The sequence below is a fragment of the Biomphalaria glabrata genome, chromosome 13 (genome assembly GCF_947242115.1).
Source record: "Biomphalaria glabrata chromosome 13, xgBioGlab47.1, whole genome shotgun sequence".
Classification (NCBI taxonomy): domain Eukaryota; kingdom Metazoa; phylum Mollusca; class Gastropoda; family Planorbidae; genus Biomphalaria; species Biomphalaria glabrata.
Window position 1 is genome coordinate 12,579,738 of NC_074723.1, and position 23,123 is coordinate 12,602,860.

The 23,123-nt window shown below is 36.3% G+C and overlaps 1 protein-coding gene across 9 annotated transcripts in view; it reads left to right on the plus strand.

The window, feature by feature from the left end:
• LOC106058383 (uncharacterized) overlaps positions 1 to 23,123 on the plus strand; it is a 164,560-nt gene that overhangs the window by 112,090 nt on the left and 29,347 nt on the right. The window contains exon 1 of one of the 9 annotated variants that reach the window (XM_056008739.1): positions 8,144 to 8,573. The exons of 7 other annotated variants lie outside the window; for them this stretch is intronic. In XM_056008739.1, the coding sequence (XP_055864714.1) occupies positions 8,502 to 8,573 (72 nt within the window). In that variant the 5' untranslated portion in view covers positions 8,144 to 8,501. Of the gene's footprint in view, positions 1 to 8,143; positions 8,574 to 19,672; positions 19,957 to 23,123 lie in introns of those variants that run through there. One more of the 9 variants, XM_056008740.1, reaches the window with a different exon arrangement.

Sequence of the window (23,123 nt, forward strand, 5' to 3'; positions counted from 1 at the left end):
CCTGACTCTATTTGTAGTAGTTTATTTGCACATACAAATGTCTAGTTATTGAAGTCCTGACTCTATTTGTAGTAGTTTATTTGCACATACAAATGTCTAGTTATTGAAGTCCTGACTCTGTTTGTAGTAGTTTATTTGCACATACAAATGTCTAGTTATTGAAGTCCTGACTCTATTTGTAGTAGTTTATTTGCACATACAAATGTCTAGTTATTGAAGTCCTGACTCTATTTGTAGTAGTTTATTTGCACATACAAATGTCTAGTTATTGAAGTCCTGACTCTGTTTGTAGTAGTTTATTTGCACATACAAATGTCTAGTTATTGAAGTCCTGACTCTATTTGTAGTAGTTTATTTGCACATACAAATGTCTAGTTATTGAAGTCCTGACTCTATTTGTAGTAGTTTATTTGCACATACAAATGTCTAGTTATTGAAGTCCTGACTCTGTTTGTAGTAGTTTATTTGCACATACAAATGTCTAGTTATTGAAGTCCTGACTCTATTTGTAGTAGTTTATTTGCACATACAAATGTCTAGTTATTGAAGTCCTGACTCTATTTGTAGTAGTTTATTTGCACATACAAATGTCTAGTTATTGAAGTCCTGACTCTATTTGTAGTAGTTTATTTGCACATACAAATGTCTAGTTATTGAAGTCCTGACTCTATTTGTAGTAGTTTATTTGCACATACAAATGTCTAGTTATTGAAGTCCTGACTCTATTTGTAGTAGTTTATTTGCACATACAAATGTCTAGTTATTGAAGTCCTGACTCTATTTGTAGTAGTTTATTTGCACATACAAATGTCTAGTTATTGAAGTCCTGACTCTGTTTGTAGTAGTTTATTTGCACATACAAATGTCTAGTTATTGAAGTCCTGACTCTGTTTGTAGTAGTTTATTTGCACATACAAATGTCTAGTTATTGAAGTCCTGACTCTATTTGTAGTAGTTTATTTGCACATACAAATGTCTAGTTATTGAAGTCCTGACTCTGTTTGTAGTAGTTTATTTGCACATACAAATGTCTAGTTATTGAAGTCCTGACTCTATTTGTAGCAGTTTATTTGCACATACAAATGTCTAGTTATTGAAGTCCTGACTCTATTTGTAGTAGTTTATTTGCACATACAAATGTCTAGTTATTGAAGTCCTGACTCTATTTGTAGTAGTTTATTTGCACATACAAATGTCTAGTTATTGAAGTCCTGACTCTATTTGTAGTAGTTTATTTGCACATACAAATGTCTAGTTATTGAAGTCCTGACTCTATTTGTAGTAGTTTATTTGCACATACAAATATCTAGTTATTGAAGTCCTGACTCTGTTTGTAGTAGTTTATTTGCACATACAAATGTCTAGTTATTGAAGTCCTGACTCTATTTGTAGTAGTTTATTTGCACATACAAATGTCTAGTTATTGAAGTCCTGACTCTGTTTGTAGTAGTTTATTTGCACATACAAATGTCTAGTTATTGAAGTCCTGACTCTATTTGTAGTAGTTTATTTGCACATACAAATGTCTAGTTATTGAAGTCCTGACTCTATTTGTAGTAGTTTATTTGCACATACAAATGTCTAGTTATTGAAGTCCTGACTCTATTTGTAGTAGTTTATTTGCACATACAAATGTCTAGTTATTGAAGTCCTGACTCTATTTGTAGTAGTTTATTTGCACATACAAATGTCTAGTTATTGAAGTCCTGACTCTATTTGTAGTAGTTTATTTGCACATACAAATGTCTAGTTATTGAAGTCCTGACTCTATTTGTAGTAGTTTATTTGCACATACAAATGTCTAGTTATTGAAGTCCTGACTCTGTTTGTAGTAGTTTATTTGCACATACAAATGTCTAGTTATTGAAGTCCTGACTCTGTTTGTAGTAGTTTATTTGCACATACAAATGTCTAGTTATTGAAGTCCTGACTCTGTTTGTAGTAGTTTATTTGCACATACAAATGTCTAGTTATTGAAGTCCTGACTCTATTTGTAGTAGTTTATTTGCACATACAAATGTCTAGTTATTGAAGTCCTGACTCTATTTGTAGTAGTTTATTTGCACATACAAATGTCTAGTTATTGAAGTCCTGACTCTATTTGTAGTAGTTTATTTGCACATACAAATGTCTAGTTATTGAAGTCCTGACTCTGTTTGTAGTAGTTTATTTGCACATACAAATGTCTAGTTATTGAAGTCCTGACTCTATTTGTAGTAGTTTATTTGCACATACGAATGTCTAGTTATTGAAGTCCTGACTCTATTTGTAGTAGTTTATTTGCACATACAAATGTCTAGTTATTGAAGTCCTGACTCTGTAGTTGGTTTTTTGCATATACAAATGTCTAGTTATTGAAGTCCTGACTCTATTTGTAGTAGTTTATTTGCACATACAAATGTCTAGTTATTGAAGTCCTGACTCTGTAGTTGGTTTTTTGCATATACAAATGTCTAGTTATTGAAGTCCTGACTCTATTTGTAGTAGTTTATTTGCACATACAAATGTCTAGTTATTGAAGTCCTGACTCTATTTGTAGTAGTTTATTTGCACATACAAATGTCTAGTTATTGAAGTCCAGACTCTGTAGTTGGTTTTTTGCACACTGTTACCAGCATCCTAATGAGAACCTTCACGCTAATAGGATAAAGGTTTCATTCAAACTTATAACATTAGTTGAAAGGTTTATCCACAAAACTGCAATAGGTGTATGTGTGACTCCTGTCTATGTATGTGTGCAATGACGTCACTTTCCAAGCCCGAGGGGGGAACGAATCCAGTTCACTACGGTGCACCTTTTTACTCTCTGAAGCTCAGACCAAAGAAAATAGATATTCAAAGCGTGTTGAAGCTGAAATGTTAAAAGTATTATATCTACAGTTTAATTAGATAAAGTGCTCAGTTTTTTTTTTCTGTGGCTCTGCTTCTAAGTTTTATTTTAAAAACATAAAAACAAGAATCTGGTGTCAGGGGAGGACACTTGTCTTCTTCACTTAAAGATGTGACAACGCTCCGAGAGAAAACAGGTCGATCAACTGGGGCTGAAGTAAGTGTGGCAATTTACTGAAGTTGAAGTCAGTGTGGCGATTCAAGGAGGGGACTTGTGTCGCGTAGAACCAGATGTAACTAGCTTTAATTTTATTTAAACTTTGTTTTTTTTTGGATGGGGTGGGGGATTGATTCCAGAAAGAACTGGTTCATGCTAGAACTAAGGGAGGCTTGTGTTGATCTGATCAACCGTTGGTCGTCCTTTGTTGCTTGCTACTTTGAATTTACCGTTTTGTTAGTTCATAGTATTACAGAAGTTTTGTTTTCCTCAGATGCAAGACCATTTAACGACTCAGTCAGTCTCTGAGTTCGAAATTATTCGGCCGTTTTTACAAAGCTTATATAAAGTCACTCTGTCTGTTTGTCTGTCTCTTGTACAAATTGAGTACACGTTATTTCTCCCACTTCCCATTCTCAGATCACGTTGTAGCTTTGCACACTTATTCATTGTCCCTAACAAAACATGAATCAATAAAAAGAAAATTCTCCAATTAATCAAATTATTAGAAGTTATAATTAACTGTGTTTGATATAGAAAAGGGAAAAACATCTTACAGTATTGAGAGTTTGGGTCGTAAATATGCACGCGATGTTTCTGTTCAGATAAGCTTTTTTTTTTTTCCAAAAATAATTTTTTTTAAATTTTGTTTGCTAGAGTTTATTTTGTGACGTTGCAGTTCTGTTGGTTAAAAAAAAAATTGGGGGGGGGGGGAGGGGGATTAGGGTTTGTCACACACACACACAAGCAGGCAGACGGAGAGTATGACATACACAAATAATCAATTTTTTAATGCATGTATTTATTTACTATTGATAATTACGACATAGTCGTTACGTCACATGCAGTTAGGACAAAGCCTTTGCTATAGACTTAGCTTACAGCGTTATTTATTTATGTGCACACCCCATTGACCTCTGGCCTGTCTAGAAAAGAGCACGTGATCTCCCCCCCTCCCCACTACTTCTAAACAATTTCAATGTTATAACGAGCTCAGATCAGACGTTAACTCGTTGGGCAGCGGGGGGTGCGGTGCTTCCGTTTTAGAATTTGCAATCGCTTCATCACCGATAATGACTCCTTTCGCTCATCTCCCTTGATGTGCTGAGAACTCTTTAGAAGTCTTTTTTTTTAAAGTTTCGTTTGATTCTTTGTTGTTCTTTGCACAAGCGTGTGTGTGTGTTTGTTTGCGTAGGTATGTGTGTGTGTGTGCGCGTGATTGGCTTCTGTTCGTAATGACATGTTTCTACATCTCTTCAAGAACATTTTGTTCAGTGATGCTGACATAACACCTGTATTTAGATTGAATCTCTTTAAGACTACAGGCCATACTTTCTGTTCATACTTATACATTTAAGCTTATACAAATAAATATAAATATTCTCCAACAGTACATATGAAATGTTTTTCCACGAGACCACGTTTTTCTCTTTTAGTTTCATTTTTTTTTTGCACTTTAAAAGTCTGCAACCACGTTGTATGTTTAACAAATCACATTCTCAGTTGACCTGAAGGAGCTTTTCCTCTTTCTCAGTCAGTGATTTGACATTGTTTTTGTTGACATTGGTTTTAAATTTGATTTTATCTTTAAATACGAATTCATCATAATCATCGTCTTTCCTTTGAGTTCCTCGTGGAACATAAGGCCTCAGTAAAAACACGCCACTCTCCACTTCCTATTGCTAGTTTTTTAATGGCTTCCCAGCTCTTGTCCTGTCATCTTGGCTTCGTCTAGTATACTGCATCGCCACGTTCTCTTTTGTCTTCCTCTACGTCTTGTTCCCTTGGGGTTCCACTTTAAGGTCTGTCTAGCTCTGTTGTTGGTATCTTTTCTAAGGGTGTGACCGATCCATCTCCACTTTCTATCTAAGATCTGCACTTCTATATTTTATCTGTCCACTTATCTCCCACTATTTGGTGTTTTCTATTTTGTCATACCCGTGTATTTTTAGGTATTTCTCAGACATCTGTAGAAGAAGGTCTGTACTTTTTTTTTTATTGTTGCTTCAGTTGTTCTCCATGTTTCAGAACCATACAGTAGGACCGCCTTGACATTAAAGTTGACAGTTTCTTATTTAAGTCTTACTAGAGATGCGAGGAGATTTTCATGTTGGTTTTAAGTAAATACGAATTGAGTAGGTCTAAATGGAAAGCGTTCGTGGTCGCTATTGTATGTAGTTTATAGTTTGAGAAGCTCTGATTTTAAAATGACATCTTTAAAAAAAAAAGCATTACATTAATGTAAATAATCGGCTTATATCATCATTACCTGATTGTTTGGTCTTCTTAAACTTGATGAGAAATTGTTGACTTCTGCTTCGAGTCAAGGAGACGACTCGCGCATGCGTACTAAGGAGTGCCTATCGAGATCTCTTCAGAATTTCATTTTTTCCCCCTGAAGATTTCCTTTAGATCCAATATCGAGGTGAAGAAAGAAGCAAATGAAGGGGGAGGGGAAAGGCCTTGTGTCCTACGACCGGGGGGGGGGGTCGACATCTTTCGACATGTAGTTGAAAATCTTGTCATTTTACCGAAACAAATTGTTATTGACAATCTGGAAACTAAAATGAGTGGGGGAAAAAAGGGGAAATGGCACGTTCGTGAGGCGTCCAACAGAAAATATAAACTCTTTGGTCTGAATTTGAGATGGCGGTGTGTTATTGAGATCTGAATAATTGGTTGTTCTGAGTTTTGGATGGCATGCCACTAGGAGCTAAACATTTATTCTGAGATTGAGATGACGTGATGTTGGGAGCTGAATGTTTGGTTTATCTAGAGTTTTGGATGACATGTCAATAGGAGCTAAATAACAGCTAAATGTTTGTTTTTTTCTGTGTTACTGAGAGCTAAATAATTGGTTTGTTCTGTGTTACTATGAGCTAAATGTTTGGTTTGTTCTGTGTTACTGAGGGCTAAATATTTGGTTTGTTCTGTGTTACTGTCAGCTAAATGTTTGGTTTGTTCTGTGTTACTGTCAGCTAAATGTTTGGTTTGTTCTGTGTTACTGACAGCTAAATGTTTGGTTTGTTCTGTGTTACTGTCAGCTAAATGTTTGGTATGCTCTGTGTTACTGTCAGCTAAATGTTTGGTTTGTTCTGTGTTACTGTCAGCTAAATGTTTGGTATGCTCTGTGTTACTGAGAGCTAAATGTTTGGTTTGTTCTGTGTTACTGTCAGCTAAATGTTTGGTATGCTCTGTGTTACTGAGAGCTAAATGTTTGGTTTGTTCTGTGTTACTGAGGGCTAAATGTTTGGTTTGTTCTGTGTTACTGTCAGCTAAATGTTTGGTTTGTTCTGTGTTACTGTCAGCTAAATGTTTGGTTTGTTCTGGGTTACTGTGAGCTAAATGTTTGGTTTGTTCTGTGTTTCTGACAGCTAAATGTTTAAGATTAGGGTATTTACAAAAAAATAAAATAAAAACATATCAGCCACATGACTCGCATCGCGTGCAATCTTCCATGTCTATTGGTCTTGTAACGTTAGAAGTTATCTTTCACGTGTTATAACCCACAGTAGTGTTTGTGTCATTTTCAGAAACAGGTTTATACAACAAAAAGGTTTCTCAAAAACTAATTCAGATGAAACGTTTTCTTTCTGTACGTAATCATGAAGTGAGCAATGATGGGCTTAGTGTCGCGTTGATAGTTTTATATAAGTAACGAATGTCAAATCAAAATAAGTTGAACGGGGTCACATATCACTAATTAGGACGTTGAGCTGGGTCACGGATCGCTAATTAGTACGTTTTAGTCACTTTATTGATCACAAATGACGTGCATTTGTGCCAGAATCAATGGTTTCGTTGATCTGAACATAACTATCCGTGGCATTATCTGTCAAATTATCTGTAACTTAATATAAACACGTTTACAGTTTAACTTAAGTTTTCTATACCTATTTTCTTAAAGTCGTATGTACCTGTTTACCTTAATCTGTGCTTACCTATTTACCATAGGCTGAGTGTACCTTTTTACAAAGCTTATATCAACTCACTCTGTCTTTCTGGTAAAAAGTTTGTACACGTTATTTCTACCACACCCAATCTCGGATGAAGCTGAAATTTTGCACAATTATTTCTTTTACCTGACAAACACAAACATCAATAACAAAATAACCAATAAGTTAATTAGCTATTGGTAATTAATTATTTTGTTTGGTATCTTGAACAAGGGAAAGAAATCGTACTTGTTAGATGTGTTGGTATAAGTTGAATGAGTCCCTTGAGGCCCGAATGAAAATTTTTTATGCATTTAAAAATGATCATATACCAAGAGCCCCCCTTCTTCAATCCCCCTTTCCCAACTGGTCCAGACAAGTGATACGATCATAGTGCATTGAGAAAGCTAAATACTAAACAAAACAATTCGTAATAAAAAAAATATTTCCACTCGCACAGATTTATTATGTCTAGTACAATAATACATATAAGTACTTGAGTGATCCAAACTCATTGATACAATTACATTCAACATTACTTTACTTTTTTAAAATTATTTTTTTTTTATGTTTTTCTTGTTAATCTCATAAATTAAAGGATGAACAGCTAACATGTAAGACACAATTATTTGAGAGAATGATGTGTACAAACGTTCCGTGACGACTACGTGATTTTTTTCTTCTTTTTCTCCGATTGAATTGTGCTCAGTGTCAGATCTATAAATGTTTCATATGCTGAACTCTATAAAGTGCTCTGTCTCAGATCTATAAATGTTTCCTATGCTGAAGTCTAAAGTGCTCAGTGTCAGATCTATAAATGTTTCATATGCTGAAGTCTAGAGTGCTCAGTGTCAGATCTATAAATGTTTCATATGCTGAAGTCTAAAGTGCTCAGTGTCAGATCTATAAATGTTTCCTATGCTGAAGTCTAGAGTGCTCAGTGTCAGTTCTATAAATGTTTCATATGCTGAAGTCTAGAGTGCTCAGTGTCAGTTCTATAAATGTTTCATATGCTGAAGTCTAAAGTGCTCAGTGTCAGTTCTATAAATGTTTCATATGCTGAAGTCTAAAGTGCTCAGTATCAGTTCTATAAATGTTTCATATGCTGAAGTCTAGAGTGCTCAGTGTCAGTTCTATAAATGTTTCATATGCTGAAGTCTAAAGTGCTCAGTGTCAGTTCTATAAATGTTTCATATGCTGAAGTCTAAAGTGCTCAGTGTCAGATCTATAAATGTTTCCTATGCTGAAGTCTAAAGTGCTCAGTATCAGATCTATAAATGTTTCCTATGCTGAAGTCTATAAAGTGCTTTGTGTTTCGCGGTGAACCAAAGGGTCTAACAGTAATAGACGATAAATTTTATCATGAATGAAAATATACTGCATTTTCTTAATGGACATATTCTATAACAGACTTTGTGGATTATATCCGTATCCATTATAAAGACACAGCTTTATTGATTTAATGGATATTTATGAAGACATACTACACCTAAATGATGGTCGAGTATCAGGGATAAAATATGTACAGAACCGTAGCAAGCTCCGCCATGGAGGATTACCCCTACAGGACTACCCGTCTGATACGTGTCCAGGTGAGTCCTGAGTGAGTGAATGATGTAACGGTCATCTCGTTCTATGACTATGGTAAACCAGGGTGTCATTTGGCCAACACAATGACCAAGATGCAATGACGCGACTAGTAAAAACAAGAATAGGATTTTAGAAAGAATATATAAACTTAAACAGACTATTTTGACAGATTTAGAGAAAAGCAGTTTGTTATGAACGTAGAGATTTAGCTTGACGACATTCGACAGTTCCCTTCGTTATTACTAAACTTCTTGTTCGACTATCAGCGTCGACTAACTTCTAGTGTTGGCCTTTCGCCTGTGTTATTTGAGTTCGTTAGTTGAGTGTTACCTCCCTGTGACGTATCTGCATAAGACACAGCGTAGAAGCGCCTAACAACTAACAGATACATTACAACAATATCTTTCGGCTCTAATGTTCAACTGTTAAACTGTTAAACCGACAACAAAAATAATAAATTGTCGGGGGAAAAAAAAGTCATCAGGTAACAAAAAAAAAAATATATATCGACTGACGGCCTTTTTGTGTCAGTCCAATTTGAAGGAAGTTATTTCTGGTACGATGTTTAGTGCCATGTCGTCACAAGTCGGAATGTCGCTTGTCGACACACCAACTTACTAACACAGTGTCCTCATTTATGATTTTGTGCGATAAAAATAAACTTAATGCTTGCTTCATGACCGCTATTGATAGACTTCTCTAAACTGGAGCAATTGAGCAACTGGAAGCTTCCCTGGGCCCAGAAATAGAACATCTATGACGTCACGGCGCGTCTGCCTTTGTGTCATCTGGATAAAAGCCGCTTCCATTTCATGTATAATAGTAATAATAATAATAACAATAATAATAATGATATTTTAAAAATCTGCATTTGTCATTGACATTGCTGTATCACTCTCTCATCAAATTTAAGCTGAAAATGTAAAAAGAACAAAATATTAAAACTCACGCTTGGAAGTCAGGTGACTATGGAAGTCAGGTGACTATGGAAGTCAGGTGACTATGGAAGTCAGGTGACTATGGAAGTCAGGTGACTATGGATGTCGGGTGACGATGGAAGTCAGGTGACTACGGAAGTCGGGTGACTATGGATGTCGGGTGACTATGGAAGTCGGGTGACTATGGATATGGATGTCGGGTGACTATGGAAGTCAGGGGACTACGGAAGTCGGGTCACTATGGAAGTCAGGTGACTATGGAAGTCGGGTGACAATGGAAGTTGGGTGACTATGGAAGTCAGGTGACTATGGAAGTCTACAAAAACTACAATATACCCAAATCGTGATATCAGCTAAAGGGGGTTGAGACGTTTTTAGTTATGCTTCAAAGTACGGTTCTACTGCAGACCTGCCACGTCATCAGAAAACACCTCAGGAAATACTGATAAGTGGACTACAATGAAGTTAGTTTCTCTCTAATGAATCTCGACCCTGCAAGAAAATGGCTGCCTGTCACTTTCAATTAAAATAATAATAGCGCAACCATTTGAGTTTTTAAGTCATTTCAACTTCTGCCAGAAACCCAGTTTGGGAGGATTGTGTGGGGGCCGCCTCTGTAAATAAAGAAAGTTTCCAACCAGCTTTAGCGAGCCACGCGCACAGCTGCTATCTTGAGACTGGACGATCACACCCCTGCGCTAAAACGGCTAGCGCGAAAATGGCAGGCGCCAAAACCGGTGCGCCAAAACGTCTGGAACATTATTACTTGTGTGTCACGTTAAGTTAATAACATCCATAAATATGTTAAACTTTGACAAATATTCCTCATTAACTATTCATCAATGAGACATATTTCTTTTCTGATATATTAATATTTTGAAATGTATAATCTCCATTTGATATATATATATATATATATATATATATATATATATATATATATATATATATATGTATATATATATATATATAATTTATAGTGCTTATGAAACTTCGGCGTTTCAATTTGATCTTCGATCTATTGATCTATTTTGTTTTCTCTTTAAGTCGATATATCTGCTGTTTGATATATCTTTACTAGAATAAAAACTTATACTAAACGAGTTTTGTTTAACGAGTCTAGTTTAACGAGTCTTGTTTAACAAGTCTAGTTTAACGTGTCTAGTTTTACGTGTCTTGTTAAACTAGTATTGATTGTTGAAGAGCACAAACACATACATCTTGATTTTTCCTCCTAACAAGTGGTACTGCCCCCTCCTCCCCACTTAGCTAAACAACTCACGAAAAGTTTGAGAACCCTTGTCATATACCTCAAGAGACCAGGTGATGATCAATGATAAAGATAAACGGTTAGTTCCCCTTCTTTCATCGGTTAGCCCCCTGCTTTCATCGCTCTCTTGACTGATCACATCAAACCAGGAGCTGCGAGGTCTTCCTCCAGTCGGTTCAGCTAACCAAGGTATTGTTGCAGCGAAAAGGTCAGCTAGAGTCTACCTCGAGTCCCTTTAGTGACATCACTAGCACTTGGGAACTCGCTCTTCCTCGCGAGAATACTATAGAACGTGTTCCACTCGCGGTCTGCTCTCGGAAAGGACACGTGAGCTCTTCAAACTAAGAAGTTAATTTTCCACTTGTTCAGTGCAACTTCCAATGTTTACCTAGGAATTGTTATCTTTTAGTTAACATAACAAAGTCACGATCAATGGGAAGAATTTAAGGAAGTCGACTTCAAAATTGTATTTTTTTTAGAAAACAGCTTCGAGATAGACTTTATTAATCTTATTTTGTATCATGTTGTTATTTGTCGTTTTTCAAGTCTTTTTTTTTTTCTTTTTATAAATATGGATGTCTTGTGACTATTCCAGAAGACATCTTTTCATCGTTTTGTAAATTACGCCCAATATTTAGTCCAACAGTATGTCCACACCCCCCCCCTTTCCCTCCCCCTAGATGTTCTGATTTTGACTATAGCTTCTTCTTGTTTGATATATGGAACTAAATTATAAAAGATATATACAATAATGTTAAACGCTAACTGCAAATAATATAAGCAATAAAACTCTCTAACATTCTCTTATACACGAATAATCGCAATGCACTATATGTTGTGGCCGCTACGCAATTATCGTTCATCAGCGAGGCAGTTTATAATCATCAAAATAATATCTTTTCTGGTAATTGAAGAAATGAATAATTTAAGTGAATAAATTGGGAAGAGGATAGAATGAAATAAAAAAAAAACAACACAAGAAATCATTTGAAATGTTGCAATAAAGAATGAGAGAAATAAAGAAATGGTAATGACGATGTTTACAAAAATTTAAAAAAAAAACTAATTAAAATCCTCATTGCAGTGCTTAATTCTTTGATCTAATTCTAATGAAAGCATGAATTAAATGTCTTTGCAATAAATAACCTTTTGAAAATACGTATTAATAATCTTTCGACAATTTAATATTGGCTTAGTTTTAGAAATCACCTGGCCTATTGCCAGAGGGGGCATCCATTTTTTTTTTCTTTTAAAGATGCTATAATATCCAGAGCCCTAAAAAAATGGTTTTAGAGAAAAAAGAATTTAAGAAAGAAAGATTCGGATTTAATTATCTTTATTCCATTGATAATTGGATCATTTCTCTTTGATTCGCTACCAGCTACTGATGGAAGGCATCCATCTTTTGGATAATAGACAAGTTCCGGTGCTCTTCCGTCGGATATAATTAGAACAATGGATTTCCCGTTCGAAGGGCAGACCAGTTTTTAGGCTATAGTTTTTCTCTGTCTTCCTGGGGAGCTAGTGTTTCTGTGTGTGTGTGTGTTTGCGTGTTTGTGTTTGCGTTAAGAATTATGAGATTTTAGAACTGTTTGAAAGCTGACGCTTAAAAAAAAGTGATTGTAAAAATTGTACAGTTATTAAAAAACAAACATAGATTATTTATTCTGTATTGTCTCCCTTGAGTATCAATCATCTTAGTTTATCTTATGAAATACAGACGTTACCTTAATGATGACGTCCTAAGAGTGTTTTACTAAGAAGTATCTCAATACTTTGATCTTATTTTCAAATCAAAGTCTGAATGTTGATTTTTTAAATAAGTTCTTTTAAAATGTTTATTTTATTTCTAAAATAAGCAAAATCTGAAAAATATTTTAAACTATAATTTTACTTCAGTTTTCTTATCTTTGAAGTAAACCTAGATGATATTTATAAATCGATACAGCAGCATAGAAATACAGGAGTTTATTCTATTATATACATAACACATTGGACAACTGGACAAATGCAACCTAAGGCTATGTTACTAAAGCAGGCTATTATTATTCCTCACCCCACCCCCTTTTTTTTTTGTTGCTATGTATTACAATATTCGGGAAATGTTTTTTTTTCTTATTCTGATTTAATACAGAAATGTCAGGAGATAAAAATATGAAAAAGGTGTGGGGGGGGGGGGATAAAAAAAAATGTCAGACGATATAAAGCTTGACTGAAAGAAGTTTCGATGCAGAAGTTAAAAACTTTTACCACCTGGAATCATACTAGCGCGTGCCAAGAAAGCCGACACGGAAAGTCGTGAAATGGTGTTCGCCACTTCGACTCTTGGCCTCTGTTTGACAGTTACTTCAGTCACGTGAGTTGAACACAATCGAGGTGATGAATGGACCTGGAGCCTGAGCCTATCTTGCGTTCATTCTAGGCGCTACATACGAGCACACAAAGTTACCTGCAGCTGAAGCAGTCTGTTGGCATTCATTGTGCGCGCCTCTGTGTGTAGGTGTGTGTTTGTGTGTGTGTTTTAAGCAGGTTACCAGTAACAGCGGTAGCAAAAACAAAAACTTTTTCGGCGGTTATTTTGTTAAGCAGCAGATGTCAAAAGTTTGTCGGCCATGATTGTAAATATGGCGCTACTTCCTCTGAATGTTTCACTTTTTACGCGGGAAAGAGCTTGAGTGAAAGAGTTGGGGGGAAAAAATGACGTCTGATGAAAAACCGGTAAAAAGACAAACTGGCATGAAAATAACAAACAATGTGTGCACATGGCTCTCGTCTGCTAGCATGTGGTGCAATTGGGTGCAATGTTTTCACCTTGGGGAATCTAAACAACTGGCTAATGCGCCTTCCCTCCTTTTTTTTTCTCTCTTCTCGTCTGTTCTAATCTGACTTCCCCATCTTAGGTGCAACAGGCAACCCGTCACCCATTCATCATAGTGCCGTCTGGAGGCAGAGACAGTCACGTGATCTTTCAGTTCTGACTCAGGTGTGTTGGAAGATTATCGGTACACATTTCGTACGGCCGCTGTCATAGTGCCGGATGTAATTGCATTTCTTCCTAGCATCGAGATTAAGGAAGGCGGCGTGGTGGTTGGGGGATAGAGCCACCATCTACTCAACCGAAGATTTCAAGTTTGAATATGTCTACTAATGTATAGGTGCGTACATGGGTGTCTTTGCGCCCGGTGCCACCAGGGGAATATTTCTCACACTTCACCTTCTCTTTTGTTTATTGGGACGAGGCATAATTATATTATTGAACCTGGGCTCACGGGAACCCTGCTACGCTCTGATAACAAATTAAGCGTTGGTTAAGCCATCTTCGTAACCAGTTAACAAGCATAAAAAAAAAAAATAGCCAAAAATAAAAATTAAAACCACTTTGCTGGCACATGTTAAAACTTTTATGACACTGTAATCAAAATCTTCAAAAGAACTTTTAAAAATATCTACAAAGTAACATTTCGCATTAAATTATCGTTTATTCTCGTGTGCAATATACGTTATAACCTTTAAAAATCATTGGACACTCTATCTTTGTAATTTTTTCGGCAGATTGAAATCCTTGAAATATTACACAATTTTACGTCATAAAACTTTGTGTACCTGTACATCATTTTAAATATACAGGATTATTGCGTCATAAAACTTTGCGTTCCCGTTCATCATGTTTTTAGTTTCTGGGTGAGTTAGTCTCCCCTAGTTGATATCCATGACGTTGTCAGTATTTGATGTTGCCAGCTAGTACAAGCATCAACTGAAAAAGGTTCTGGAAAGTTCAATTGGATTGCAATCTTGACCTTGTCGTCGCCATCTCGCTGCTGCGTCTCTATTACCTACTCTGTACTTAATTGTTGGTGAAATGTCTTTTCAAGACCAAGGTCTGGGTCTCAAATTGTCGTTTTAAGAAAAACTGAAGGGTGTGTGTGTGGGGGGGGAGCGTCTTTCAAGGGAAATGACTGAAAAATACTTTCAAAGACGAAATTGAAAGAAGGGGGAAGCACTCTGTGTGTTTTCTCAGTTACCGTGCGCTTTGCTCTTCCCTCCCTGGTCCGGAATGCAACATGTGAGTGCCTTGATTGAACTTGATATGGCTCTGATGAGGCCACAATGATTTACCCGCCAAGCTATAAATAGCTGGCTTATCCGGAAACGTATGGCTTATTTCGAGGCTGGATGACTGATAAATCCAAATGTTTATACGCAGGTGGAAAAGTGGATAAAAGATAATGCCTGTGTGTGTGTATGAGCGCTTGTGTTTGTTTGTGTTTATGTGTTTAGGAGTGTGTGTCTAATATATTGTGTGTATTTAAGAGAATAGCGGTATGCTGAATAGTTTATATGTTTATTATCGATAGTAAGATTTAAGACAAAGCCTTTAATAAAGTCGCAGACTTAAGATTGCACTGTACATATATTTGTGACTTATTATGGTGTCATCTCTTACCATCGAATCACTTTTAAAAAAAACTTTTCAGACCTGGGATGTATAGAGCAGATGATGTAAAGCTCATCACACTCTATGGCCGATGGTTCGATGGTTAGTGATCGTGTCCTATTGTCAGCACAACGACCAACCGTCTTTACTGTTCCCTTGCTAATATAAGGTATCCATTAAAGCTGGGTGGACTCAGAGGCGCCCTAAATATCCCGTAATGTTAAGTCCCAGTTTACACCATAAATTGAGCCCTTGACCCCTCTGTTTGGAAGCCCAGAGATTAACCACTCAGCCACCGCTCCTCCTTTTGACCATTAAGTCTTGGAAAAATACATTTTCCTCACTTATATAACTTTTAAAAGTTTTACTTTTTTTTTTCTTTGTTAAAACTCAATATTTCTTGCTAGGCTAAACCATTTTTAGATACAAAGTTGTCTGATATTTGTAAACACAATGAGAACATTATCATCATATATATATATATATATATATATATATATATATATATATATATATATATATCGATTTTAATCGCATATTTATTTCTGACATGAAGATATATCACTTCAGTTTGATTCTATCTAGATCTATATCACTTAGTTTATAGTCTGTATTTGGATTCATTCAAATCAATGTTTACCTTTTCTCATTCTGGAACAGTGGAATGTTCCAAACCATTCTTTATGGGTTTTTTTTTTCTGTATAATAGAACTCATATATCAATATTTTAAAGATCTTTAAATCTAGAGGACTAACCTATGTAAATACTTGACAAGATCTGGTTATAAGATATATTGACAATATTGGTCAACACAGACGCTCCCCCAGCTCCCCGACTGGGCACCCTTTTCATTCATAGGTTTCTCTATTTCACCCTGAACTTTTTCAAATGTTGTCAAAGAGAATCTTACTTCCTCCCCCCCCCTCCCCGGACCTACGTTTAGTACTCATCTTCAAACATAAAACTGTGCAAATATCTCCCTCTGAGTAAACACCCCTGGCTCCCCTTCTCCCTGTGTCACGTTTCCTTCCCACAAGCCCCACACGTTTCCCATTCTGGAATGACATCAAATTATCCACCCAGGGTACAAGAAGAAAAAAAACTTGGAAAAACACGAACAAGTACACGATACCGGGAGGCTAATTATATGGCTCCGATACCAGTAGACTAATTATATGGCTCCGATACCAGTAGACTAATTATATAGCACATCTGTTGTTTGCCGTAGGAATCGATTCGTCTCCAAACGTAGGTAGGAGCGGTTACAACCAACCACTTCAAACGTGGCTATGTTTTAGTGTTAAATAGAGCTGGGCCAGTCTTCCTAGAGAACATAATGAGGATAGTGTGAAGGGTTAGAATGTGAGTTTGTGTTCTGGACCTTCTTTTTTTAACCTGGTTTCAGAAATATCAATAGTGTGATCTAAGACACCTTCTCTCATACACACTTGAGAAAGAGAGGGTGTGTTTGAGAGGGAGGGAGAGAGGACATAAAAGGGAGAGTTAGAGATTGAGAGTGGAAAAATGAGGGGGAGAGAGAAAAATATAAAAAGAGGAAGTTTCATAGAAAGAGAGCGAAGATAGTTTCAGATATAGAGTACAAAAAGATAAAGATATATTTATAGAAAGGGAGAGAACAGATGCAGATGATCCAAAAAAGTATTACTTGTAATCATTGTCTTCTCTACACTTTGTCATGCCACAGTTCTAGTTGAACATTCTGGGAATTTTCTTCTTATTTCTACTGAAGAAACTATTTGGTTTAACTTCTTCTTTGTACTGAAGAAACTATTTGGTTTAACTTCTTATTTGTACTGAAGAAACTATTTGGCTAATCTTCTTCTTTGTACTGAAGAAACTATTTGGTTAAACTTCTTCTTTGTACTGAAGAAACTATTTGGCTAATCTTCTTCTTTGTACTGAAGAAACTATTTGGTTAATCTTCTTCTTTGTACTGAAAAAACTATTTGGTTAATCTTCTTCTTTGTACTGAAGAAACTATTTAGCTAATATTCTTCTTTGTACTGAAGAAACTATTTTGTTAATCTTCTTCTTTGTACTGAAGAAACTATTTGGTTAATATTCTTCTTTGTACTGAAGAAACTATTTGGTTAATATTCTTCTTTGTACTGAAGAAACTATTTGGTTAATCTTCTTTGTACTGAAGAAACTATTTGGTTAATCTTCTTTGTACTGAAGAAACTATTTGGTTAATCTTCTTCTTTGTACTGAAGAAACTATTTAGCTAATATTCTTCTTTGTACTGAAGAAACTATTTGGCTAATCTTCTTCTTTGTACTGAAGAAACTATTTTGTTAATCTTCTTTGTACTGAAAAAACTATTTGGTTAATCTTCTTCTTTGTACTGAAGAAACTATTTAGCTAATATTCTTCTTTGTACTGAAGAAACTATTTGGCTAATCTTCTTCTTTGTACTGAAGAAACTATTTGGCTAATCTTCTTCTTTGTACTGAAGAAACTATTTGGCTAATCTTCTTCTTTGTACTGAAGAAACTATTTGGCTAATCTTCTCTTTAACGTATGCAAGGAGATCCTTGGATGAAAGGTGTCGGGGGGATCAATGTGGAATAGAAGTGAAACATTATTGCTTTTTATTCATCTAGAGTACAGCAAAAGTTAAATTGTGTCCTCTTGAGATAGTTGAGGAGACATGATGCCCACCAAAGCTCTTCGCAGTCTCTTAGCAGTCGTTTATTCTTGAACTATTCCCAGCTCTTTCCTGTTCTCTAGCAGCTTCAATGTAGCGGTGGGGCTCTATCAGCTTGTATCACTTCTTTCTGATGTGTCTCTACATTGTTCTCTAGCAGCTTCAATGTAGCGGTGGGGCTCTATCAGCTTGTATCACTTCTTTCTGATGTGTCTCTACATTGTTCTCTAGCAGCTTCAATGTAGCGGTGGGGCTCTATCAGCTTGTATCACTTCTTTCTGATGTGTCTCTACATTGTTCTCTAGCAGCTTCAATGTAGCGGTGGGGCTCTATCAGCTTGTATCACTTCTTTCTGAGGTGTCTCTACATTGTTCTTGTCACAGGATTGTCTTCTGACTTTTCTCTATGCTTCATTCTTTTATTATCTTTCTCATCATCTTCTTTTCTTTATATCATTCTAACTCTGTCATCCATTTCCATCTATCAATCTATTGTCTATCAATCTAATTTATCTGTCATCCATTTCCATCTATCAATCTATCGTCTCCTCATCTAATTTATCACTGGCATGTATACTTTTGTGTTTTTGTAGTCAGTAAAACTTCTTGGTTACCTAGGCTACAGACTCGCTAACCTAAACTTAAAGCACACAATTTACATGCTAAAAATTGACTTGTTTATTGATATATTTTTTTTTTATTTAATCAAGTACTAAATGATGAAATAACAAATATACTATCTCTTATCTGGCAGGTTTATTCTTTAGAAATGTCTAGAAGATTATTGTCTAAATAAAAACCTCACGACAAAAGTGTTTTTTTTTAATCTTATAAAAAAGAGCTGGCTCTGCCTAACATTATGTCACCTGTGCAACAATGCAATTATTATCGTCTGCGACTGATATTTCAGATCTGTTGATCATTTCTGACATTTGATTGTATCACAATATAGCCACAGGCAGGTGCGTTCTTCTATCTTTATGAGGAAGATTTTCTTTTTTGAGTTTAGATTCAGTACTTGAAGTACTCACCTAGACGCGTGCAAGATTTAAGGGGCGTCGTGCAGGGAGGAGCGGGACAGGTACGTGAGTGGATATGTATTTCCAGCTCCTTGACCCAGTGACCGCGCACGACTGCGCATGTTGCGTAAACATTTCAGCCGTGAAAGTGAAGTTTACGCAACACACCAGATGCGTCATAATTGATCAGGGAAGCTAAAAGTGCGCACATGTATTTATGTCTGTCTGTGTCTGTCCGTGTACGCGTCTTTGCGAAGAAGCCGCCTATGGGGGTGGTGAATGGTGCAACCGCTTCAGGCCCCACGCTTTACAGGGGGGCCCAGCGGTTAAGAGAATCTTTTGTCACCGTCAGCCCATAATACAACTATCCCCCCTCCTTTCCTCAAAATGTCTGACATTTGTGTTTCTTCTATCGTTTTATTAATTCTATGCTAAGCATGTTTTGTAACAAGGGTCGTTATCTACCAAGTTCAAATCAGAAAAAAAAAAAACAAGCCGCAATACAAACTACCATATCTAGCAAAGGGAATGCCGTATAAACGGATTTCTTGTTAAGCAGCTTCAGCTTGAGACTTAAAGTTCCTGTTGGCTCGGAACAAAGAAATTAAAAGAAATAAAAACACGAAGCGGTTTAGAAAAGGAGGGGGAGGCATCTGCTCGCCGTGACACTGCACTCCGCATGTGAATGAAGGGCAATTACCTGCTATTATTCTACCGCGAAGTTTCCCCTAAAGTATCAGGCGTATATCGAAGTTATTCAGAGAACAGTTTCGTCTGGCAACGAGATGTTAAACTGTGATCGAACTCGCGGTTCCTTCTTCCACTGCCAGCATGTTTGGCTCTGAATAGCAGAGACAATCGTTGTCTCGGCGCAATAGAAAACTTGGATTTACATCCCGCAGGCTTAACGAAACAATTTATGTTTATTTCCTGCTCGTCATGGTGTGTAGATAACCGAGGCTTAGTCGAGTTGCGCTACTATAGGAAGGCTTGTGGTTGGAGTATTTGTTCTATGCTTGATTACAATGTGGGCAGCCAGGCGCTACCTTCTTGTGGTAAGTTGAATGTTATAAACTTCAAAGGGTTCAAATCTCTACATGATGTATTTTTTTGTTTTCGTTGACATGCTTTAAAAAACACAAAGCAGTATGTCATAGAAATGCTGTCAATTGTTACAAAAAGGAACGGATGAATGCACAATTTGGAAGATTTCTTTAAGCCTACCTTACTCCATGTACAAAAAAAAAGGAATTTTTGTGGGTTTTTTTCTGCTTATAACAACAAAAAATCTGCTCTTAAGATCTGTGATAGATGAAACTTTACATTCATCTATAAACGCTTGTTTCTACTGGGGCGTTACAATTTATTTTTCAACAAATTTCGGACAATCTTAACAAAATATATCAGATGTTTCCTTTCTTATTGTAATCCTTATTCAGTATGCATTTTATACAAAGCGTTTTTTTTTTCAATGAGAAATCACTTATAGTCTGTGTTTAAATGTACAATTTAGAATGCCAAAATAAAATGTATGGGTAGAAATGAGCTAAACTATAGAGCTAGTTTACTTGAAAAAGTCTCAGTGGCGTCTCCAAATGTTGAAAGCTGATGCTAGGCGAGTGTACTTACTTCCTACTATTTACCTGTGTAAGGAAAACGTTGCTCTAATAAAAGTGTATTTGTGAGTTACAAAGAGAGAGTCAGTGAAAGCGTAACCAACCGTTATAAAAGGTCTGAACACAGACCTGCAACGTCACAACCTGTCGGCAGTTTTAGACCAGTATATCGTTGTCACGTCACAGGTCCGTAAAACTGCCCTTAGATAGTGACGTTGCAGGTCAGTGTTGAGGCCTTCTATTACGATATGTCTCGGTGTGAGAAAAAGAGAGAGAGACAGAGATGAAAATAATTTAGCAAAGTAACGTCCGTCATTTATAAGATAAAAAGGTGTAAAGAAGTTTTCTTTTTCTTTTATTTTATGGCTTTTCCTTTCTAAATAAATGTCTATATGGAGTTATCACTGAAGACTAGTGACTGTATCGAAACTAACAGAGACTGATGTACCTAATCCCCAAGTTTAATTCGAACATAGACGAAAATCTCCTCAGAAGAATGCCTGGAAAACCCAGAAAAAAAAACTTATGTTTATATAAAGGCATCCCCAGGCCTGGCGTTGCTAAGGGAACAGTAATGGTCTGGTAATTCAATTTTAAAATCCAATTTTGTTTAGATTTTTTTTGTTCAATCTTTCTGACAGGCGGCTGAGTTTCTTTAAGACTGCCATAAAGTTTTAGGAGTTCATGTTTTGTTTAGGGAATGTTGCCATCTTGTGCTTGTGGGAATGTACTTGTCTACAAGCGTTGTGTTGCTTAGAGTCTGTTCCAAAAATAAAAGAAGTTATTGCGTGGAACGACATTTATAGTTATTCAATACATTACCATTTGTTTTACGATGATGTAGAGTTAAACACAAAATACCTTTTTTTGTTTTTTAACATTTCTTCTCTAATGTGCAAATCCATTTTTTTAAGCTTGGGAGCGATTTTTTTTTCTAACGCTAAATCCTCTTAAAGTCCAGTTCAATGGCGCTATTTAAGTTAACATAATACCAACACTTCAACAGCCACAAAAGTTTGGCCTTTAACACTAGTTCAAATAGTTTACGTATGTACACTTGATCACCTTAACATTTGTTTATCATCTGGAAACTCCTGTAAAAAAAAAACAATAATTAAAGGCTAGGAGGTGGGGGAGTCTTGTCCCAAAAAGAAATTCGAATGTCACTCTACAAACTTCTAATACATCTACTTTTTTCCGTGGTTGCTCCCTGGCTGAGTTGGTCCTCAGCAAAACAAAAAACAAAACAACTATCAATGTACTGAAATATTGTTTTACTGAATAACGATCTTGGGATTGCTGTCCTACAATTCTGTTTTGTTTCTTTTTTAATAATTTAAAATGTCATAGAGCTTTGATTTCAGAATGGTATTTGTTATTAAATAGCATTTGAACTGACGTGATATTTCTTCTATATTAGAGATAATGTTGAAAGCTCTTCTGTCTTGGTCATTACTTCAACATCTTGTCTGTAGGTATTCAAGTCTATCGTTATGTATAGCGTACAGTGTATCTGTCTAAAAGAAAGTAGATCTAGATCCACATGCGAAGCAATCAAAATGAAGGTAAAATCACCGACAGCTGGTATTAGTTCTTGCGATGCGTGTATAGTGTCTACATTTGAGAACGATCGCAAAAGGCTTCAATAGCTGTGTCCCATTCATGACATCATGGCTCTAGCAGAATTTTCACGAGAGCTTGTTGTGGATTACCCTTTAACTCTTTCTCTCCTAACTGACGATACCAACGTTGATTCCATCAGAATGTGGTAAATAATTACGGAGAGAAAGAGTTAAATCTTAATCAATTCAAGTATTCCAGAGAAGGTAGGAAGCAGCAAAATAAATACAAAAAAGTTCAAGTGGACAAAACAAAAACGGATGTCATCGTGCTAGATTGGTTGAGTTTGGTCACGTGGTTTAAACAAGGCGCTGAGCGCATAACCTTACTATTCAACTTTTTTTTTTTCATTGTTTATTTTGCAAAAAGATGCGCATGATAAACTTTACGTTGTGCCTTATAGTCTATGCTTATCATAACTTTGTTGCTATGGAACTTTGACTGTAATCTTTCCTATTTGGATGCATGCTTAGTTCTTTATACGACTGCCACCATTTCTTATTCTCTGTAGCTCTTCACCTTTTGACGTACAATAAGTCTACAGGGGTGAAATCTGTCTATGTCATGCCCCCGCAGCGATCACTTCACAGGCATTTAAAGCTCCAAATAACGTTTGACACTGATAGCCTTCTGGGTAATCAGCTAATCAATCTCAGTAGTTTTCTTCAAACTTCAGACGTATTAGTTTTAAAAGAGAATCTTTGTCCCGCGGTTGTGAGGTTAGGTAGGAGGGGGAAGGGGTGAGAGGTGGATACAACATAGGGGGCAATCAGGGCGCGAAAGGGGCTCCCTGGCTCATTCAGGCTCATAGGGACATTAAAAGACGTTGATTATTTTTTAGAAGTTGTACCAGACGTTGAGAGTTAGGGCACTTGAAAGAGGTCAAAGGTCGTTTCTCAACGTGCAGTTTCTTAGAGGCAAGGAGACACCCATCATTTTCTTGACCCCAGGTCCCTGAAGAGCAGACGACGACGCTGCCTTCACTC